This window comes from Panthera uncia (assembly GCF_023721935.1).
Source record: "Panthera uncia isolate 11264 chromosome A3 unlocalized genomic scaffold, Puncia_PCG_1.0 HiC_scaffold_11, whole genome shotgun sequence".
NCBI classification, from domain to species: domain Eukaryota; kingdom Metazoa; phylum Chordata; class Mammalia; order Carnivora; family Felidae; genus Panthera; species Panthera uncia.
This window is the reverse complement of record NW_026057578.1, coordinates 61,153,893-61,176,326: the sequence shown is the minus strand read 5'-3', so window position 1 is coordinate 61,176,326 and position 22,434 is coordinate 61,153,893. Positions and strand designations below refer to the sequence as shown.

The 22,434-nt window shown below is 40.7% G+C and overlaps 1 protein-coding gene across 7 annotated transcripts in view; it reads right to left on the bottom strand.

Moving 5' to 3' along the window:
• KANSL3 (KAT8 regulatory NSL complex subunit 3) overlaps window positions 1-22,434 on the bottom strand; it is a 43,560-nt gene extending 21,126 nt beyond the window's left edge. The window contains exons 1-9 of one of the 7 annotated variants that reach the window (XM_049651416.1): window positions 22,354-22,434; window positions 21,003-21,267; window positions 17,948-18,118; window positions 7,460-7,550; window positions 7,148-7,333; window positions 1,326-1,457; window positions 959-1,075; window positions 610-711; window positions 435-506 (exon numbers count right to left, since the gene is read on the bottom strand). In XM_049651416.1, coding sequence (XP_049507373.1) covers window positions 435-506; window positions 610-711; window positions 959-1,075; window positions 1,326-1,457; window positions 7,148-7,333; window positions 7,460-7,550; window positions 17,948-18,118; window positions 21,003-21,217 — 1,086 coding nt within the window. In that variant the 5' untranslated portion in view covers window positions 21,218-21,267; window positions 22,354-22,434. Of the gene's footprint in view, window positions 1-434; window positions 507-609; window positions 712-958; window positions 1,076-1,325; window positions 1,458-7,147; window positions 7,334-7,459; window positions 7,551-9,009; window positions 9,470-14,202; window positions 14,265-17,947; window positions 18,188-21,002; window positions 22,281-22,353 lie in introns of those variants that run through there. The other 6 variants (XM_049651417.1, XM_049651421.1, XM_049651418.1 and 3 more) reach the window with 6 other exon arrangements.

Below are 22,434 nucleotides of genomic sequence, written 5' to 3'. Positions count from 1 at the left end.
TTTGGTGGGGTTTTTTTGTTTTTTTTTTAGGTGAGAGAATAGTATTTACATTTGGGGGTGGGGGAAGAATATTTTTTTCAGAAATACATGCTGAAATATATATAAATGAAATGATATTTGGGATTTTCTTCAAAATAATCGGAGGAGAGAGAAAGTGGGCAGGAGTAAGATGAAAAGAGCCTGATCATAAGTTAATCACTGGTAACACTGGGTGAGGGGCTCACAGGGTTTATTATAGGACTATTCTCCTTTTAAGTTTCTGCTTAAAATTTTCACAGTAAAGTTAAAAAATCGTCTTCTACACTTTAAAATGCATTTATGTAGGCAGATCATCTAGCACAGTGCCTGGAACATAAAAAAGAACTCAGTGGTAGCAATCAGCAGTACTAGTATCTATCATAGGACAACCTCCAAATGAGATGGGAATTACTTACGTGACAGGCCACCAATGCTCCTGTATTCCAGCCAATCAAGATAATGGGTTTGTGGGGGAAATGGCTGTGAATCTTTGCGGGAAGAGAAAGCAGACAGTAAGACAGGAGGCTATAGCTGGGTGCAGAACAACCCCAGAACGCTGGGTGTGCCCCAGTGAACTGAGGGCATTCTCACCTCCAGCACTTTGCTTCTCACTGCCCCAATCATATGCTCAAGACACTGCAGAACTCCTACTCCACTACCATTGTTCAGCAGATGGGTGGCTACGGGGATGACCTAAAGGAAAGAAAGTGGTAGCCATACCAGCAGAAGTTAGTTTCAAATCTTCTCTCAATTCTGCCTAACCTACCCTAAATCTCTTCAACCTTGGATAAGCACCATTCAAATTAAAAACCAAAAGAGAGTGGAGGGGATGCTCAACATTTAAGTCCATCCATTTTGATCCCCTCCTGCATTCTGTCTGCTTAGTCCTCCAAGCCTCTATGTCCACCCAGGAGACAGTTCCGCTTGTTCCCACACATACCTTGCCTAAGCAGGATAGCTGAGATTGCCAGAAGCGGTGGCGGCGTGAGGTGGGGAACACGGAGCTAGAAGGCCCAGAGGACGCAATGAGAATGAGAGGAGAGCCAGGGAGTTTGCTCTAAGAAGAAAGAACCCCAACAGAGAACCAGTGAGGAAGAGGTGCTGCTCCACAAAATCCCAAGTATCCCAATACCTTTCTTATCCCAACCAATGCTAATTTCCTTATGAAACTATGCTAAGCAGTATACACAACCAGTTATTAATGGGAAAAGTTAAACAAGTTATTTATTACCCTCTTGCTAAGATTCTGAGACTGGATTCTAAAAACTTCATGGGCCAAAGTTAAGTTTTGAGCTGCTCTAACTTACTGGTTTGTTATGAGAAAGCACCCCCACAGCAGGATCCCAGGGCCTCTTCAACAGGAGGGACAAGGCCTCAGCTCCTGCAGCCCCAGTCTTCGTGTTAGATGACACAAGCATCCGGTCAATCAAAGTAGGGATCTAAAAGCAAAAGCAAAGATGCTTCCAGTGTGAAGCAAGAGACCTGTCTACCACAGTAATAGGGTGGGAGGACAGAACCCCATTATGAGCCACAGACAGACTTCAACTAAGCCTCTCAAACTTTCCTCAGGGGCAAAAGTACAAATAAGTGGATAGTTGAAAAGTATGTCTCCCATCACTGAAGGTAAACGGATACACTCCTCTGGAAAGGACCCCAGTGATATGCATCAAGAGACTTAAATTCATTCCTATCCCTTTCCCAAAGGATTCTACTTCTGAGAACCTTTCCCAACAAAATATATCAAAACCACAAACACACACATATAGGGTTCACGGGGGGGGGGGGGGGGGGGGGGGGGGGGGGGGGGGGATGCAAAAGATAAATTCTCTCTCAATAATAATCAAAAAGATGAAACAACCTAAATATATCTATAAGAGTGGTTAAGCAAATTATCCATATAACTAGATATTAAGGGTTAATTTAAGGTATTTAAAAGAATTTGTAGTAACACAGGAACACAACTTTACTAAAATATTAAAAATAAAATAGAGAAAAAGTGCTGTTAGAAAATATGACAAAATATTAATAGTGATCTTTATGGAGTTATGGACAGCTCTTCCCTTTTTAGATTGCTGTATTTTCTAAATTTCTTCAATGAACATATTGATTTTATAAATTTTTTTTTTTAAATCTGCATTTTCATCTAGAATACTGCCTTCAAACTTTGGCATATTAAGGAAATCTATTATTGTGTTCAAAATAATATAACTTAAGTATTGTGTATATTGTGATTTATACTATATCCTATTTTTCACTATTCACCAGAAATGTGACCTCACAGATGTGTAAAATATAAGTTTCAGACATTCTAATGCTTACACTGAGAAGAAATATCTCTGGGAATTTCACATTACCCACAAAAGGTCAAAGTGACCTAGGGAAAAGGAAAAATTTTTTAATGTTAAAGGTAGTCTTTAGAAAAACAAAAAGGTTTTGAGAAACTGGACAATGAAAAGTACAATGGTGATGTGGGTTATAAAAGGTCAATCCACAGCTAACACCATACCCAATAGTGAAAAGCTAAGAGATTTCTTCTAAGATCAGGAACAATATAAGAATGCCCACTCTTACTACTTTTATTCAACGCAGTATTACTATTAGTCCTAGCTAGAGCAATTAGACAAGAAAAATAAAAGGCATCCAAATTAGAAACGAAGAAGTAAAACTGTCACTATTTGTAGATGACATATTATATACAGAAAACCCTAACAACTCCACCAAAAAGCTGTTAGAACTAATAAACAAATTCATGGCACAAAAACAGACACTCAGATCAATGGAACAGAACAGAGAACCCAGAAATGGACACACAAACGTATGGTCAACTAATCTTTGACAAAGCAGGAAAGAATATCCAATGGAATAAAGCAGCAAGTGCTTCTGGGAAAACTGGACAGCGACATGCAGAATGAACCTGGACCACTTTCTCAACCATACACAAAAATAAACTCAAAATGGGTGAAAGACCTAAATGTAAGGCAGGAAGCCATCAGAATCCTCAAGGAGAAAGCAAGCAAAAACCTCTTTGACCTTCTTACTTCTTACTTCAACACATCTCCAGAGGCAAAGGAAACAAAAGCAAAAATGAACTATTGGGACCTCATCAAAATAAAAAGCTTCTGCACAGTGAAGGAAACAATCAGCAAAACTAAAAGGCAATTGACAGAATGGGAGAAGATATTTGCAAACAACATCTCAGATAAAGGGCTGGTATCCAAAATCTATAAAGAACTTATCAAATTCAACACCCAAAAAACAATCCAGTGAAGAAACGGGCAAAAGACACGAATAGACTTCTCCAAAGAAGACATCTAGATGGCCAACCGACACATGAAAAAATATTCAACATCACTCATCATCAGGGAAATACAAATCAAAACCACAATGAGATACCACCTCACACCTGTCAGAATGGCTAACATTAACAACTCAGGTAACAACAGATGTTGGCAAGGATGTGGAGTGAGAGGATCTCTTTTGCACTGCTGGTGGGAATGCAAACTGGTGCAGCCACCCTGGGAAACAGTCTGGAGGCTTCTGAAAGAATTAAAAATAGAACTACCCTATGACCCAGCAATTGCACTACTAGGTATTTATCCAAGGGATACAGATATGCTGTTTCAAAGGGACGTAGACACCCCAATGTTTATAGCAGCACTATCAACAAAGCCAAAGTATGGGAAGAGCCCAAATGTCCATCAATAGACAAATGGATAAAGAAGATGTGTGTGTGTGTGTGTGTGTGTGTGTGTGTGTGTGTGTACACACACACACATATACATATATATAGTGGAGTCTTACTCAGCAATCAAAAAGAATAAAATCTTGCCATTTGCAAGTCAGTTAAGTGTCATCCACTATGTGGATGGAACTAAAGGGTATCATGCTAAGGGAAATCAGAGAAAGACAAATGTCATATGACTTCATTCATATGAGGACTTTAAGACACAGAACAGATGAACACAAGGGAAGGGAAGCAAAAATAATATAAAAACAGGGAGGGGGACGAAACATAAGAGACTCTTAAATATGGAGAACAAACAGAGGGTTACTGGAGGGATTGTGGGAGGGAGGATGGGCTAAATGGGTAAGGGGCATTAAGGAATCTACCTCTGAAATCATTGTTGCACTATATGCTAACTTGGATGTAAATTTAAAAAATTTAATTTAATTAAAAGAAAAGAACTAATAAACAAATTCAGTAAAGTTTCAGGATACAAAATCGATATACAAACATCTGTCACATTTCTATACACTAATAACTAACTAGCAGAAGAGAAATTTAAAAGACAATCCTGCTTACAACTGTATCAAAAAGAATAAAATACCTAGGAAGGAATAAATTTAACCAGGGAAGTGAAAGACATGTGCACTGAAAAATGTAAGACGTTAATGAAAGAAACTGAAAAAGACACAAACAGATATTTTTGCTCACAGATTGGAAGAATGTCGTTAAAATATCCAAAATATCCAAAATACCCAAAGCAATCTGCAGATTCAATGCAATACCTATTAAATTCCAACAGGACTTTTCACAGAAATAACACAACCCTAAAATTTGTATGGAACCACAAAAAAAAAAAAACCCACCAAATATCCAAAGCAATCATGAGAAAGAACAAAAGCTAGACACATCATGCTCCCTGATTTCAAACTATATTATCAGGCAATGGCAATCAAAACAGTATGATTGAGGCATAAAAACAGACACATGGATCAATGAAACAGAATAGACAACCCAGAAATAAACCTATGCTTATATAATCAATTACTCTATGACAAAGGCAAGAATACAATGGGGCAAATACAGTCTCTTCAACAAATTATGTTGAGAAAACCAGACAGCTACATGCAAAAGAATGAAACTGGACCACTTTCTTATACCATACACAAAAATAAATTTAAAATGGATTAAAGATCTAAATGTGAGATCTGAAACCACAAAACTCCTAGAAGAAATCACAGGGGTGCCTGAGTGGCTCAGTTGGTTAAGTGTCTGACTTCAGCTCAGATCATGACCTCACAGTTCGTGGGTTCAAGCTCAGCATCGGGCTCTGTGCTGACAGCTCAGAGCCTGGAGCCTGCTTCAGATTCTGTGTCTCCCTCTCTCTTTGCCCCTCCCCTATTCTCTCTCTCTCTCTCAAAAACAAACAAACATTACAGGAAGGAAGGAAGGAAGGAAGGAAGGAAGGAAGGAAGGAAGGGAGGGAGAAACTATAGGCAGTAATCTCTTGGACACTGACCTTAACAACATAATTATGGATATGTTCCCTCAGGCAAGAAAAACAAAAGCAAAAATAAACTATTGGGATTACACCAAAATAAAAAGGTTTTGCACAGCAAAAGAAACCATCAACAAAATGAAAAGGCAACCTCCTAAATGGGAGAAGATATTTGCAAATGATAGATCTGATAAGGAGTTAGTATCTAAAATACATAAAGAACTTATGCAACTCAACACCAAAAAATAAATAACCCAATTAAAAAATGGGCAGAGGACCTGAATACTTTACCAAAGAAGGCATGCACGTGGCCAATAAACACATGAAAAGATGCTCAACATCATTAACCATGAGGGAAATGCAAATTAAAACCACAAGCACTCACCACCTTATACCAGGTAGAATGGCTAATATCAAAATGACAAAAAATAACAAGTGTTGGCAAGGATGTGGTGATAAGGGAACCCTTGTGTGCACTATTGGTGGGAATGTAAATTGGTGCAACCACTGGGGAAAACAATATGGAGGTTCCTCAAAAAATTAAAAATAGAATTACCATATGAACCAGAAATTCACTGCTGGGTATTTATCCAAAGAAAATGAAAACACTGGAGTGCCTGGTTAGCTCAGTCAGTTAAGAGTCCAACTCTTGATTTCAGCTCAGGTCATGATCTCATAGTCGTGGGATCAAGCCCCATGTTGGGCTCGGCACTGAGCATGGAGCCTACTTGGGATTCTCTCTCTCTCCCCCACTCTCCTGCTTCTCCCCTGCTCGCACACTCTCTCTCTCAAAACAAATAAACATTAAAAAAAGAAAAAAAAAGAAAAAGAAAACACTAATTTGAAAAGATATAATAAGCACCTCTATGTTCACTACAGCATTATTTGTAATAACTAAGGTATGCAAGCAACCAAGTACCCACCAACAGATGAATGGATAAAGATGATGTGGTATATATATAATGGAATATACTCAGCCATGAAAAAGAATGAGATTCTGCCATCTGTGACAACATGGATGGACCTGAAGGATATTATGCTAAGTGAAGTAAGTCAGAGAAAGACGAACACCAAGTGATTCCACTTATATGTGGAATCTAAAAAACAAATGAACAAGCTACAAAACAGACTCATAAATACAGAGAACTGGTGGTTGCCAGAGGAAAGACAGTTGGGGGACAGGCGAAATAGGTGAAGGGGATTAAGAGATATAACTTCCAATTATAAAATAAATTATGTCACAGAGACGAAAAGTACAGCATAGGAAATTTAGTCAATAACACTATAATAACATTCTATGGTGACAGATGGTGACTACACTTACTGTGGGGAACACTTGAGTAATGTACAGAATTGTCAAGAAACTATGCTGCACACCTGAAACTATATCCCAATTATGCTTCAATAATAAAAATAAAAAATAAATTTTAAAAAATTTTAGACAGAACCTGATAGTCTAAGAAGAATCTGAGAATAGAGGAACCACTGCTGAGAGCGCAGCCTAGAATGGACAATGCTCTGGAAAACTCCCCACTCTGCAATCCTGTACTCCAAACAGCTAAGTCGGCTTCTTGCCTCCTTCTCAACACGCCTCCCTGTTAAGTCCTTTGTCTCCTCTGTGGTAATTCTTTTCTCATCTGACCTCAGAGGTGACTCAAACCACCAGCTGCAGACAGGACTAGAGAGGCTAAAGTACATTTTGGTTTTCAAGCCCTACACTCCATCCTGGAGACAGCAGAACTGAAGACATTTACACCAGACAAAACGTGAAATGATAACACGTCTCCTATTTAGCTTCAGTCATGTCCTCCAGGCTGACCAGGCAGTGACCTTGCCCAACCCCACTTCCTGAACCCACAGCAGAGACTGCTACCCCAGGATAGGACAGATGCCAATCACAGCCTTACCTTCCCTTTCAGTGTCTGCAAAGCATCCAGGTAGGCAGCCAGCATGGGCAGACTCAAGGTCTCCACCAGGGTGGTATGCAGCCACTGGATCAGCTTGGTGTCCCAGCTCACGCTTGCGAGAGCCTGCCGCACTCTCCTCGCACACTTGTCCACAGCAACACGGCGTAGCACTGGCTCATTGCAAGCCTGGATGATGTAAGTGAAGTGATAACACATGAAGGGCCACCTTATTAACAACTGGAGTAGGTAGGGGGATCGTCAAGGTAGTCAGCCAGTAAGGCTGAACAAGGCAGAGCCCTTCTAGAGTCTTACCCCTTCATTGGCCAAGCGGGCAAGCCGGTCAGACTGCAGGGCTTTGAGGATCTTGTTAAAGAGCTTGTTCTGGGCCATTGTCCAACCAGTCCTATAAGAGAAACTCTGAGGAATTAAAGTCAAACTCCGGAGACACTCCTCATGCAAGTACACTGTACAAAGATTACGCCACTTTTTTTTTTTTTTTGGTCTCCACTGTGAAACAATAGAACTCAAAGCAGCTTTAATCTAAGACCACTGAGCTAAAGCACAAGACCTAGATTCTGGTCCCAATCCTGCCCATAAGTCACCTTAGTTTACATTTATATTAATATATATACTATAAGTCAAAACCAGTTATGAGTGAAATTTTTTCAGGGCTAGCAAAGCTAATTATCTAGAGGCTAAAATAATCCACTAATAAAAGCATGGCACCATTGCACAAATATATTTGAATTTCAAGAGTTTCAAGAATTTAATATTTCACAAAAAAAGACAGCATGAACAAGCATTTTAGTGTACTAAAACCTCAGACTAAGATAAGAGGCCTATTTTAATTAGCTTTAGGGGGGGTCTAGGTGGCTTAGTCGGTAGAGCGTGTGACTTTCAATCTCGGGGTTGTGAGTTTGAGCCCCACGGCGGGTGTAGAGATTACTTTAAAAAACATAAATAAATAAATAAATAAATAATAAATTAGCTTTCTTTTTTTTTTTTTTTTAAATTTTTTTTTTTTCAACGTTTTTTATTTATTTTTGGGACAGAGAGAGACAGAGCATGAACGGGGGAGGGGCAGAGAGAGAGGGAGACACAGAATCTGAAACAGGCTCCAGGCTCCGAGCCATCAGCCCAGAGCCTGACGCGGGGCTCGAACTCACGGACCGCGAGATCGTGACCTGGCTGAAGTCGGACGCTTAACCGACTGCGCCACCCAGGCGCCCCTAGCTTTCTTTTTTAAAGTAGTCTTCACACCCAGTGTGGACCCCAACACAAGGCTTGAATTCACAATCCTGAGATCAACACCTGAGCTGAGATCAAGAATTGGATGCTTAGCTAACTGAGCCACCCAGGCACCCCAAAAATAATGCTTTAGGAATATAACAGATGACGCTTTTCTCCCACTCCCTAATATTCCACCCCATACTACCTCTCTCCCTTTTCTGTGTATATTTTTAATATTTTTCTGTATACTACACAATTAGCAAATTAACTTTTGAATGGTCTGTTCCATGTGAGTTAGTACTGAACCATACTCACATGCCACTGGTATACACACTTCTACTTTGATTAGGGAAGGCTTTGTGTATTGTCCTCCAACTTAGCTGTAAACTCCCTGCAATTAGAAACTAGTCCTCCTGCTCTTGTTCCCACCTCATCACACCTCATTACAAGGGGCTTTTAAAGCCTCCTTCAGCCCATTCCTGGCAATCTTAATGACTCTGATACTCCCAACTCTGGTCAGTAATCTTCGTAAAGAGATTAAGAGAAAGTAATAGATGCCCAATCAATATTTATTAACTCCCACTGCCTTAAAAAAAACCACACACACACACAAAAACTGGTGATGAAGTTACCTTTAAAAAAACAATTTAAGTGGATGCCAGACCCAAATGAGAACCTGGAATGAGATCATAGCAGCATTTCAATCAGTAGGGTTAAAGTAAGTAGCGCTGAGATGACCACTAGCCAATAGGAAGAAGAAAATCTGGACACCTACGTATCACTATACCAAAATAAATTCTAGGTAGAAAAGTTAAATATTAAAAAATATAAAGTTACAAAAGGAATAGGAAAAAAGTGGCAAATATATATTTACCCAGAATGAGCGAGACATTTCTAAGTATGACCTAAGACCTAAACAGAAGCCATAAAAGAAAGATAAATATTAAAGATATAAAGATTAATAAAAATTTCAAACTTCTGTAAAGGAAAACACTAAACTATCATAAACAAAGTCAAAACGCAATGGAAAAAGTACTTGCCATTTCATTAAAATAGAAAAAGCCTCCAGAAAATTAGTGAGGAAGTGACAAAACACTCAAAACGAAAACAATGGGCAAAGAAAATGAAAAAGGCAGTTCACACAAAAAAAGTAAACTCCCTTCAAAATCAAACATGCAAATTAAAGTCATAAAACATTATTTTTCACCTATCAAATGGGTGAAGTTACAAAGTTATCAGGTTATTAAACATTAAAGTTATTAAAAGTTATTGAAGATTAAATAAATATGAAGTTATTATTTAGTGACTTAAAAGTTATTAAGAAGTTTACTAATACTCTGTGTTCTGAAAATGTAAGAAAATAGGTCTCTCCATAGTTTGTTGATGGAAATATAAATTAGTACAACCTTTTGGAAAGTCAGTTTGGAAAATCAATTACGGGGGAAAAAGAAAATCAATCAAAAAACCTAAGTCAGATCATGTCACTCTGCTCAAAGGCCTTTAGTGGCCCCATTTCAATCAGTTGAAAACAACCACCTCCTTACAGTCTAGACCCAACAGTCTCTCCAACCTCATCACCCCTGACTGCCCCTGACCTACTGGGCTTCACCACATGCCCCAACCCACTCTCCACACACCCTATAAGCTTCTACATCACAGACTGGGCCCTTGTCATCCATCCCTTCTACCTGAAACAATGGCTCCTTCTCCTTCAGGTTGTTGCTCAAACATCACCTTCTAATGAGCCTTCCCCTGACTCAACCTTATTTAAAACTACCAACACCCAGATTTCCTATTCCCCTTTCCAGCCAGCTCCCCACCTCATGCTCCATTTTACTTCTTTGTTTAGTCTGTCTCCCTCTGCTTGAATGTAAATGCCAAGATGGCAGGGATTTTTATCGGTTTTAAGTGTTACATCCCCAGCATGTAAAAGTGTCTGACACATAAGAGCCACTTAAACATTTGCTGAATAAATGGACGAACTGTATGCACATTCATCACATACCAAGCCTTGTAAACAGCTGAGTACAGATTCCAACCCTCACACTCCCTACCGCACTAAGCACATGGGTACTGAGCAGGAGAGGAATGCCAAAACAGGACTCAGGTTCAACTGTCAACTGAGCCCTTCCTGATACCAGGATGGGCAAACTGAAGGAGGCTGCTTGAAACTTCAACAATCTCAATTTTTCTTACTCTATAACAGACTAGTATCCCTTCCATCATACACCACCACCAAGATACCCTATTTTATACAGGTCATCTAAGAATACTAGTAACATGGCCCAGTAAATATGCAGATGCAGGGCAAATTGCCCTTTGTTATTCACTTTTTACAACTATCCTATACTGTCCTTAGAGTAAATACCCTCTAGAAAGGGAGAAAATAATGGTCCTCAGTAAAATAAAAAATAAAATCTCCACCTTGGTGGAGGTTTTACAACTCACTAGTTTCACACAGTCCAGGAGAACACTAACTAGGAGCCAGGACTCTAATCAGCTCTGTAATAAAGAGCTTGCTGTGTGTCTTCAGTATCCTTGTCTGTAAAATAGGTGTGGAAAGCACGACCTCTGAGGACCTCCTTCCAGCAACCAAAAACTCAGGTAGCTATGATAACTGACGAAGCAGAAGTTTTAAGAGAGTAGCTGAAGTCCATGATCAAGAATTCAGAAGCACCCTCTATCTTAAGTAGCTATCCTTGCTACAGCTAAATCCCTTAACCTCTGAAGCTTCCCACCCTTCTGTAACCTGGGGTACTAAAAGCAGTCTCAGGTTTTGTGGAATTGTCCTTTTTCTTATTTTCCCCTCGTTCTCTTGGCTTAATTCCTGCTACTTCATCAGAATCCAGTCCGTTTTTGTGGTGGTTTGATTATTTCAGAGACTTTTGACTTGGGAGGTGGGGAGAAGCTTCAACTCAATGTCGGGACTCAGGATACCTTGGGATCAGGAAGACCTGTGATTGTTTCATAATCTCATTTTCCTGCACATTATTTAAATGCACAACACATTCCTATGAGTAGTATCTTTCTCATGGGTAGTGATTCTCAGGTGGACTTAGAAATACATGGATGTATTTCCACCATGCTGTCAGCACAGAGCACCCGGGGCTTGATTTCATGAACCATGAGATCATGACCTGAGCTGAAATCAAGAGTCAGATGCTCAACCAACTGAGACGCGCAGGCGCCCAACACACCTCTTTGTTTTTAATGGCTGGTTCTACCTTATTGGTGGGCATTTAGGTTGTGCCTTTTATTGTTATTATACACAGTTGCAGTGACCACCCTTTCTTTCCCCACCAATACACACATACACACATCTGTCTACATCTTTATATGGGCATGCAAGTATCTCTGTAGAATGCAAGTATTTCTTGAAGTGGAAACAAAAGATCAAAAGCTAGCTGTGTTAAACATTTCAAATTTCCAGTTCTGGAAACTTCAAATTTGAAGTTCTGTGAAAATAATATGTTTAAAGAAACTGCAACACTTCAAAAGTAGTATTACACTGTAGCCTCACCCCCGGTAATAATGCTCACTTTTAATCAAACAGGTTAAGCAATGAATACAATTTCTTCATGTTCAATAATCTCTTGTGTTTTCCCAAAGTCTATCAATCATGTTGCATACTTTAATTCCAAGGACAGAGAATAAGACATAATTTATTTACAAGGCACCAACAGCTTTGCAAAATTATCCTGCTCTTTATTATATAACAGGATGTTTTCTCTATTTGTTTTTTTTACTCTATATTTATTCTAAAACCCAAAATGATGAGAGCAAGGAAAATGATGTGAACAAAATGGGGGCTAGAAAGCTACTTAGAAATTACTACCATACACCAACGACAGCTGAAATTAAATTGAAAAACCACAAGGTTGAGAGTCTAAATCCCAGAAAAAGTTCTTAGGATTGTTGCTGGATATATAACAAAGTGATTCCAAGAACTGAAACGTGTTCTCTATATTTTGTTAGCTTCGTGGGAGGCTGGAAAATTAAGTGGGCAGGAAAAAAAAAATGATCTAACCCAAGATTAAGATAAAGAGCATGCAAAAGATATAATTAAGGAAAATTTTAAAAACAGGAGACAGAATTTTAAATACAAGTCTAAACAGTCAAATAGCTGATGGGAACTGCGGTGAGTCAATGTGCTCCCCCCACCTAAACCAATTCAATTTTCATGAGTGCAAAAGTGCCTTTTCTTCATTTCTTAGATGAGATCAGATAATCTCATGTTCCCCAAGCTTTGATAGAACCTGAATGATGTCTGACCTCTGGCTCATCTTATCCAAAGCAGCCAAAGTCACATTGGTCCCAGAAAAGCCAGATACTTTCAAAGGCAATCTATTCTCTGTTTTAAAGGAGACTAACTCAATATTAAAATGTCTAAAGGATTTTCTTTTTAACCAAAAGTCAAACGAGGAGAGACAAAGAACATCAGAGAGACTGAATAGGCCACACTTATTTTTTTCAGATTATAAAAATTCTTTGTTTAGACACTAGGAGAAAGGCAAAAAGGAAGAGGGAGGGAGTGGGAGAGGGAAAAACAACTCAAGGACCTTAGACTCAAAATATCAAACATCCAATTAAGGTTAATACACAGATAGATACACACAATATTGAGAAATATAATTAGAGCAAATTTTAAACGGGGAACAATTTTCCTTTGGGTGAATTCAGAAGTTCTGAATTCTAAGATAAGACAACCTGCTTGAGGACACTAGATTCTTTTACTGAAATGTTGGAAATGTCCTAAAATTCATTTGAGCAATGCTGAGAAATATCATGTGTCAGAAGTATTTTGTTAAATGTCTTCCAAAAGCTGTGCATCTAATTAAACTTGGCATTTGACAAAACATCTGGGAGAAAAAAAAAAAAAAGCCAGTCCAACTTCCTCAGGACAACATTGCTATACCAGCAAATGTAAACCATTTTCAAAGGTTCTCCACATCACATGACTTTGACATGCAGATATAAGAACACGATCTAACCAGAGGTTAGCAAACTTTGTTATAACGGACTTTGTTATTTCAGAGTTTGTGGGCCATTTGGTCTGGGTCACCACTTTGCAACTCTGTGGGTATAGTGCAAAAGCAGCTATGAACAATAACTAAATACCGTGCATGACTGTGTTCCAATGGAACTATATTTATGGACACAGAAATCTGAATTTCACGTGTCTTTTGACTTTTTTTCAACCACTTAAAAATGGAAAAAACATTCTTAGCTCATGGGCCATAGAAAAACAGGCAATAGGTCAAATTTGGTACAAGGGCCACAGTATGCCAACCCTTGATCTAGACAATTAAATCAGGCAGAGAGGGATATTTAAACTGTTTCACAAAATATCAGGCATTACTAGAGAAAGAGTTAGTTGGGGGTGGGAGGTGGCCCTAATTATCTATACAGAGAAAGCTATCTAAAGGTAGTTTCTACCAAAATAATTCAAAAGGGGGAAAAGGGGCACTAACAATAAAAATTAATTTTCTGACTCTACTGATAGATCAATAAGCTCTGAGGAAAAACAGATTTCTAGAGTGCTGTCCTATAGCCCATGAGTTCTTGATGTGGGAAATGGTAATTTTACATGATTTTATACAGGAAGAAAAGAAGCAGCAATTTAACAATCAAGTCAAGGGAAAGAATGGAAACAAGATGATTATAATCAGAGCAGAGGGAACTAACTGCAAGCTCTACACAGGCTACACATCCAGAATTCAGGGGTGAGGGTGGGGAGGTACAAGGTCATAAAATGGTGACCTCTGAAATTGAAGCCAGTAAGTATCATCAAATAATGAAATTAGCTATGTGCAAAAGTGACCTACCTGAAGAGATGGTTTGTAAGCCTGTTGCTAATGAGAAGACGCCTCCAAAATCTCATCAGACACTAAAAAACAAATAATCTGAGATAAACTGAGCGCTAATTAATCATTTCAATCTGTGGCAATGTCATAACAGAAGGATGGAGATCCACATGGAGAAAGACAAGCCAAAGATAAGACTCGGTCAATGTTTCTCTGCAGGACTGGGCAGGTGAAGATGTACCCTGGCCTACTTTGTGGGCCCATCTTGCTTTGAGGAAAGATGGGTGCTAGCTGCCTTGTTGAAGGAGGGTGCTTCCAGAGCAAAATGTCCACTCACCACCCATTTCTGGAACAGAACAGCTTCCCAGACTCCAACTGAGAATCGATGCTCTGGCCAGGCCACCCCCGTATCTCATCTGCCTTGCAAGTTATTTCTCTTCTTATAAATTAAGAAACTGATATTCACATGCATTAAGTCTCTAATGACTTTGGTTAAGTTTGAAGAGTCCCCCAAAACTTCTTGATCACAACCATGGTGAATAGATAAAAAAAACTTCATGCATTTTTCCCATGCAGTTTCAGAAATTGCAAACTGAGGACAAGGCAGCCAGTAACACCACAAAAGGATGGTGTGAGGCCACCCTGTTCAGCCACCACTAACTGGTGTCTCTTTGACAGATGTGCCCTTAAAGAAAGGGTACACAGCCAAAAACACTGAACTCTGGAGTCAGATGGCTTGCTTTGAATAAATCTCTGCTCCACCACTTCCTAAACTAAGGTTTCTTAAACTCCCTGAGCTCAGTTTCTTCATCTTATAAAAGAGAGATGGAGAAGGGATATATCTCAGAGCATTATTGCGAGGATTAAAAGAAGTAATGCATATGAAGCGCTTGGCACAATGCCTGGCACCTAGGAAGCACTCAGCAAATGGTAGTTCTTTTTTGTTACTACCATTGTCACTATTTTTTTAATTACTATTAACTGTAACAATGGTGATAAGCCGTTTTGCTGAATTCACTGACTCTGGTTAATATTCCAGTCATTGATCTTCAATTACAGCAGAAGTGTCCCTGTTTAGGTAAAGCTCTGGAGAGCATTTCTCCTTCTTAAGGCACAACATTAATTCCAATTCAAGACCCCAGACAACTTTTTCACAACCTCTTCACCCAGGTGCAGAACGGCTCCTCTTACAATAGCTACTACTTTGCTTACACAAGTATACCTGTTCAATCTCATTCCCTGTTTCTGACCAGATTCGTAAATCATGCCAATTGCCTCAAACCTTTGTACCCTTCTTCCTATCTACCTCCCTCTTCCTCTTTACTATAAAACAAGAGATCTCCATCATTATGGCAAGTTTACTACCTATCAACTATTGATGTAAAGATTTTAACATTCCCTTACACATAGTAGATAAATAGAGATAGAGCCATCAGGGAAATGCAAATTAAAAACACAATGAGATGTCACTTCACATCCACTAGAATAATAATAAAAACAAAAAAGGCAGACAGTACTAGTACTGGCCAACATGTGAAAAAACTGGAACTCTCACACACTGCTGGTGGGAATGTAATATGGTGTAGCCCCTTTAGAAAATGGTCTGAGGAGGGGTGCCTGGGTGGCTCAGTCGGTCGAGCGTCCGACTTCAGCTCAGGTCATGATCTTGCAGTCTGTGAGTTTGAGCCCCGTGTCAGGCTCTGTGCTGACAGCTCAGAGCCTGGAGCCTGCTTCGGATTCTGTGTCTCCCTCTCTCTGTCCTTCCCCCGCTCGCATTCTGTGTGTGTGTGTGTGTGTGTGTGTGTGTGTGTGTGTGTCTCAAAAATAAACATTTTTAAAAATTTTTTAAAAAGAGGAGCCAAGATGGCAGAACAGCACGGAAGTTTTTTTTGTGTCTCGTGTCCATGAAATAGCCAGATCAACACTAAACCATCCTGCACACCTAGAAAACTGATTTGAGGATTAAAAACAATTTTTTAAAAGAAAATGATCTGAAATTCCTCAAAAGTTAAAAAGAGTTACCATATATGACCCAGCAATTCCACTCCTAGGTGTATATGCAAGAGAACTGAAAACATATGTCCACAAAAAAATAAGTACATGAATGTTCATAGCAACATTATTCAAAATAGTCAAAAAATGTTAGCAACCCAAATATCCATCAGTGACGAATGGATAAACAAAATGTGGTATATCCACACAATGGAATTTCAGCAATAAAAGGGAATGAAGTATTAACTGGTGCTACAACATGAATGAATCTTGAAAATATTATGCTAAGTGACAGACACAAAAGGCCACATACTGTATGGTTCCATTTATATGAAACATCCAGAGTAGGCAAATTTAGAGAGACAGAAAGTAGACTGGAGGTTGTCAGGGCTTGAAGGGGTTGGGAAGAAATGGAAGTGACTGTTAATGGGTATAGTTTCTTTTGTGGATGACAAAAATGTTCACCAAATTGTGGTGGTGCATAAAGTAAAAACCACTGTTTGTACACATTAAATAGGTAATTTGTATGGTACATAAATTTTATCTTCATAACGCTATCATGCAGTAAGTAAAAAATAAACAAATGCTATTTGTTTAGCATTTGTTCAGGAGGGGCGCCTGAGTGGCTCAGTCAGTTAAGCATCCAACTTCAGCTCAGGTCATGATCTTACAGTTCGTGGGTTCAAACCCATTGGGCTCTGCACTGACAGTGTGGAACCTGTTTGGGATTCTCTCTTTCCCTCTCTCTCTGACCCTCCGTGACTTGCACCTTCTCTAATAAATAAATAAATAAACTTAAAAAAAAAAAGTATGCTAGGGGCACCTGGGTGGCTCAGTCCACTAAGCATCCAATTTTAGCTCAGGTCATGATCTCACAGCTTGTGAGTTCGAGCCCTGTGTCAGGCTCTGTGCTGATAGCTCAGAGCCTGGAGCCTGCTTCAGATTCTGTGTCTCCCTCTCTCTCTGACCCTCCCACATTCACACTCTGTCTCTTTCTCAAAAATAAATAATAAAACATTAAAAAAATGTAAAACAAAGTATGCTAAAGAAACAATGACAAATGAACTGGAGAAGAGTGGAGTCCCCTGGGTCAGTGGGAAGCATGGGAATAAAATCAGCTAACAAACTCATGAAAATGGGCTGAAGTGTTCCCTCAAAACCAGATTGCAAAACTATTTTTAAAAGCCATGCAAATCAAACATCTGTTAGCTTTTCAAGCGACTCCAAAACATTTTCATTACTCTAGTTATAGACCATATAAGTACAGTATCTTACAAATGTACTCTTATTTAATGGTTTGTTTGTAGTCCCATATCATATAAAACCTGTACTATGTAAAATACAGAACTAGTCATACCTATCATATTTGATTCATTTACTTATTCAATAAACATTTATTATATGCCTACTATGTGCCAGGCAGTGTCCTAGGTGTCAGGGATGCAAAGATGGGTAAGACGCAAGCCCTCCTCAAGCACCTCACTGCATCCTGAGCTGAGAGTTATAACACAGAGAGTTAAGAAAACATTCTGATTTGCCCTCTTCAGATCCTCTGTTCCCCTCTCTTTATGCCCGTCCCCCACTTGTGTGTGCTCTCGCGCACATGTGCTCTCTCTCTAAAATAAAAAACAAAAAAGAAAACATTCTGACTTGTGTGGCTGCAAATGAAATAAGCTCCTAACAGATGTGTTTCAATGAAGATGATGATACAAAATATTTACAAGGTGATGACTATTAACCCTGTAGTGACCAGTCCTCCCGAGCAGCGGCCTACCTGTTGACATGCTCCTCCCAGTCCTCTGGTGGAGGAGGAGCATCTGCATCGGTCCTGGCGAAGATGACATGCCGTTCACACTCGTTCATCACACTGCGTGCCTTCTGATTGTCGTAGAGCGGCACAGGGGTTGATGTGACTGTCTCCACATCTATTGGGACGTCTGATTCACTGTAAACAGGTGAGGAAATAGGACCAGGCCACACGTACTTCACACAACACAGGTGTTTTAACGATCATCTGGTTGCCAAAAAATGACTCTTTAATATAATCAGTTTTAAAGTATGTATAAGCATATTATACCCACAAGAAAATTATGATCCAAAGTCATCTTTCCCACACTTGTCTAGATCTCTGCCCTCTGACATGCTGTTATGTGCTGGGGGAACACAAAGTCATTTTTAAGTGAGTCCATACAAAAAATAACAAACACCTGTAGTTTTTAAAAGACAAATATATTCTACAAGCAAACCTGACCACCTAGATGTGCTCTCCAATACAGTAGCTATAAGCCACATTCAACTGTTTACATAAAAATTAAACAGAATTAAAAATTCAGTGCCTCAGTTGCACTAGCCACATTTCAAGTGTTCAACAGACAGATGTGGCTAGCTGCTACTATGTTAGATAGCACAGATACAGAGCATTTTTTCATTGCTGAGAGTTCTGTTGGACAGTGCTAGTCTAGAGTTTTAAATTATTCTTTTTTTTTTTTTAAATTTTTTTTTTCAACGTTTTTTATTTATTTTGGGGACAGAGAGAGACAGAGCATGAACGGGGGAGGGGCAGAGAGAGAGGGAGACACAGAATCGGAAACAGGCTCCAGGCTCCGAGCCATCAGCCCAGAGCCTGACGTGGGGCTCGAACTCACGGACCGCGAGATCGTGACCTGGCTGAAGTCGGACGCTTAACCGACTGCGCCACCCAGGCGCCCCTAGAGTTTTAAATTATTCTTACATACTTTCCCTTTCGTTAGCAAGTCAACCCGTAGTTAATTATAGGCTGTAAAAGTCTATGATTGTCTAAGACAGATCTCTTGGAATGTAGACACCTTAGTTATTTAACTCATTGTGTAAGAAGCCTAGAACAGAAACAAATAGAAATGGACATGTGATGGGTCTTTCATATTTTAAAATGTTAATGAAATCCTAGTGCCATAAGGGCTCTTCGCTGTACCAACTTAGTCACCCAAAATACTATACCAATAAAAATTGTCTATTGGCTGTCTACCAAACATCACTTCAACTTTCTGACCCCAATGATCTTAATGACACCCATTCCCAATAGCTGGAATAACTATATAATTATGAAACGAAGTGAAATAATGTGCAGCTAGATTGGGTGGTGGGTGAAAGAGCTGATTATCTTCTCTGGACCAGACACTGGGCAAGGCACTTAGACTTGTATGTCTAAAAAGGAACTCTGGATTTCACAATTCCAAACCTATCCTCTAAGCCCCCAGTCCCCAACTCATAGCACCACCCAGCTACTTAAGCCAAAAATCTGAGTCATCCTAATTTCACCTTTCCCTTCAGTCCTGGCCCATCTTTCCAACTCACCACAGCAGGTCCTGTTGGCTCTACCTATGAAATATATCTCAAGGCCATCCTTTTTCTCCATCTGTACTATTCCTGCCCCTATCCAACCTGTCACAATCTCTGGCCCCCACTACTACAATAGTCTCCTAGCAAGCCTTCTCTATTTCCACTTCTGAACTGTATCTATTCAATAAAAATTCAAAGCGATTTTTTGAAAATATAAATCCAATCTCTAGCTTAAAATCCTTCAGTGACTTATCACTCATCAAATTCTTACACGAGGTAGTCTGTGCCTACTTCTCCCTTAGCTCCCACGAACACCCTCACTATAACCATATTCTAGGCACAAGGACTTAAAAAGAGTCCCTAAAACATGCTAAATTCCCACTTTCAGGACCTGTATGTGGAGATGGCTTATAAGAGGAAATAATTTTCTAAGCACTGAAATGAGCAAGTCCACAGAATGTCACTTAAAGAAAATATCCTGAGATCTGAACATAGGAGTTTCAACGTTAACAAGCTTTAAAAGAGCTCTTCAGTTATGCCCTAGGCCAGAGGCAAGATTATGCTGGATTATCCCTAAAAGTCACAAATCCCCCGCCCTGTACAACTAAAAGAGCTAACAAAATGCTGCCTTCACTGGGAAATGAAATAAAACCACTATTCTACACTGCTTAAAACACACACATCATGGTACCTCTAGCTCATTAAGGCTCAATGAGAGATATAAAGAAGCAAAATCCAAGCTCTCTATTCACCAACAAACCTAAAACCTGTAGTAAAGATTAGACATTGAATCAGAGTAAAACAAAGAAAAAAAGTCTCTTCCCCCACAAAAGTTGATAAAATTATTAAGGCCATGATTTGATCATCAAAATAGAATATATCAACCAATTTGGAAATAGAATTCAAATACCATACCTTAAAGCTCAAAAGAACTGCTAAACAGGTTTATTTAGGCCAACTGTAACTGTATGAATATTACACAGTAAGTTTATGAAAAAAGTCCTTACCCTATAATGTCGTCCAGTTGAAAACATAATCAGACCTAGCACCCATGGGTGGTGACAAGCTAAGAGAGAAAGCAAGGTCTTGGAATATGCTCCTAAACTTTGCTGGGTGAAGCCAGCAAAAGGAAATCACATCACCATAAAAAGGTTATTGCTGCCAGTGTTGGAACAAGCCAGAACACCAGACTAAAGGGAATGAGTCTAATCCTGAGTGGTAATAACTCTTCAGTCTTTTTCTTCACTCTTTCCATCTAAGTCCTACTATAGATACCTATATCATATACCATATTATGTAGATGTTGTTTGCTTTCCTAATTTGTTAGATGTCTTGAATGCAAAGGTCTACATATAGGCCTGATATCCCCACACTGCTTAACAGAGATGCCTGAAGTAAGTATCCAAGGCCCCCGATACAAGCTCCCACAATAAAATTCTCTCTAATCTCCACCATCTGATTACTGCCCAATTAGGGCAACAGCAGCCCTTAGGAGAGAAGCCCAAACTCACATGTTACTTTCGTGTTGCCTCCGGGGAGTCACAAAGAGCATGCGGGTGGGGCGAGCACTACTGGCATCTGGGTGGGCACTCCATGGCTTGGCATAGCTATGATCCAGAAAAACCAGGTCCAGCTCCCGCTCATGCACTGAAAGCTGGAAGAGCAGCGAGGTGCCCATGCGCCGCGCTGAGGTCTGGAAGTCCCTCTCCCCACCCCGGTGGGCCATGTCAGTAGAGGGCCAGCAAGTCAGAGAATGGGTATCTGCATACTAGTCACCTGCAGTGAGAAGTTTCAGTTTAAGTCAATTCAAAGACTCTATAAACGTCTTCCAACCTAGAATATCTAATACGCTTCTTTTGTGACCTATCGTTCATAAATAGAGTGTCCATTACACCGCAGACCTTTGCCCACCATAGGAAGGGCTCCTGAGATCCCACACCACCAATCAAAAAGGCTTTTGGCACCATTAGGACCCTCCATACTCAATCTCTACAAAATCCGTTTACTGTAAAGCTGACTAAATCCACTGCTCACAAAGGCCTCACATGGACACATACTAAACTTGCTTGGCCAGCACCATAAATCCCATACAGGGTTTTGGCAAACAACAGAAATCACAAACAATTCTTCCAAAGCTAAGGGTGTCGCTCGCTCGGCTGCTCCACACGATTTTCTAAATCTTCTCGGAGCGTCTCCACGGCCAGGGCGTGAGCACCCTCGCGTCTCCACGGCCAGGGCGTGAGCACCCTCCTAACAGCAGGGCAACGTGGGCCTCAAGGAAGCCCTTCAAGTTTCCTTGTACGTTAAAAGTTTTGCAACTGTTTCGTAATTCTCTGGAGTCTCTAAAATCTCCAAAGGAGAACTCCTGCCCAAAGGCTGCAACAAAACGCTGTCCCAGGAAGGCCCCTCTCCCCCGCCCCAGGGTGGGCAGTCCCCGGCAAACCGCCCGGTACTCCACGTACTCCGCCGAGGTCTCGCCACCGAACCTTAAAACGCCCCATCTAGTAGGCAGGGCTTATAATTCGCACTTTACAGACGAAGGCGCCGGCTCGGGAGGGGGGAATGAAGTGACTTGGCCAAGGTCACCGAGAGTTCGCGACGAGGAGGAGCCGCCTCGCACCCGCCTCCCGCCCGCGTCACGGGCCCCGGCCCGGCTGGGCGCCCGCGTCAAGGCGGCCCAAGTCCTCCCCCGGCCCAACGCGCCCGTCCGACCACAGCGGCCCCGCCCCGGGCTCTGGCCTCCGGTCGCCGCATGCCCAGGGAGTCCTGGAGCCTTCGCCGAGGTCCCCGCCCGCCCCGCCCCGAGACCCCCTCCCCCCACCCCCGGACCGGCCATCCCCACGGCGCCGGCCCTTCCCTCACCCGCAATCGCCGGGCCGCGCGCTCGGCCCGGGCCGGATCCCTGCGCGCGTGCGCGTTACCGCCTCCACGCCCGGCTCTCCG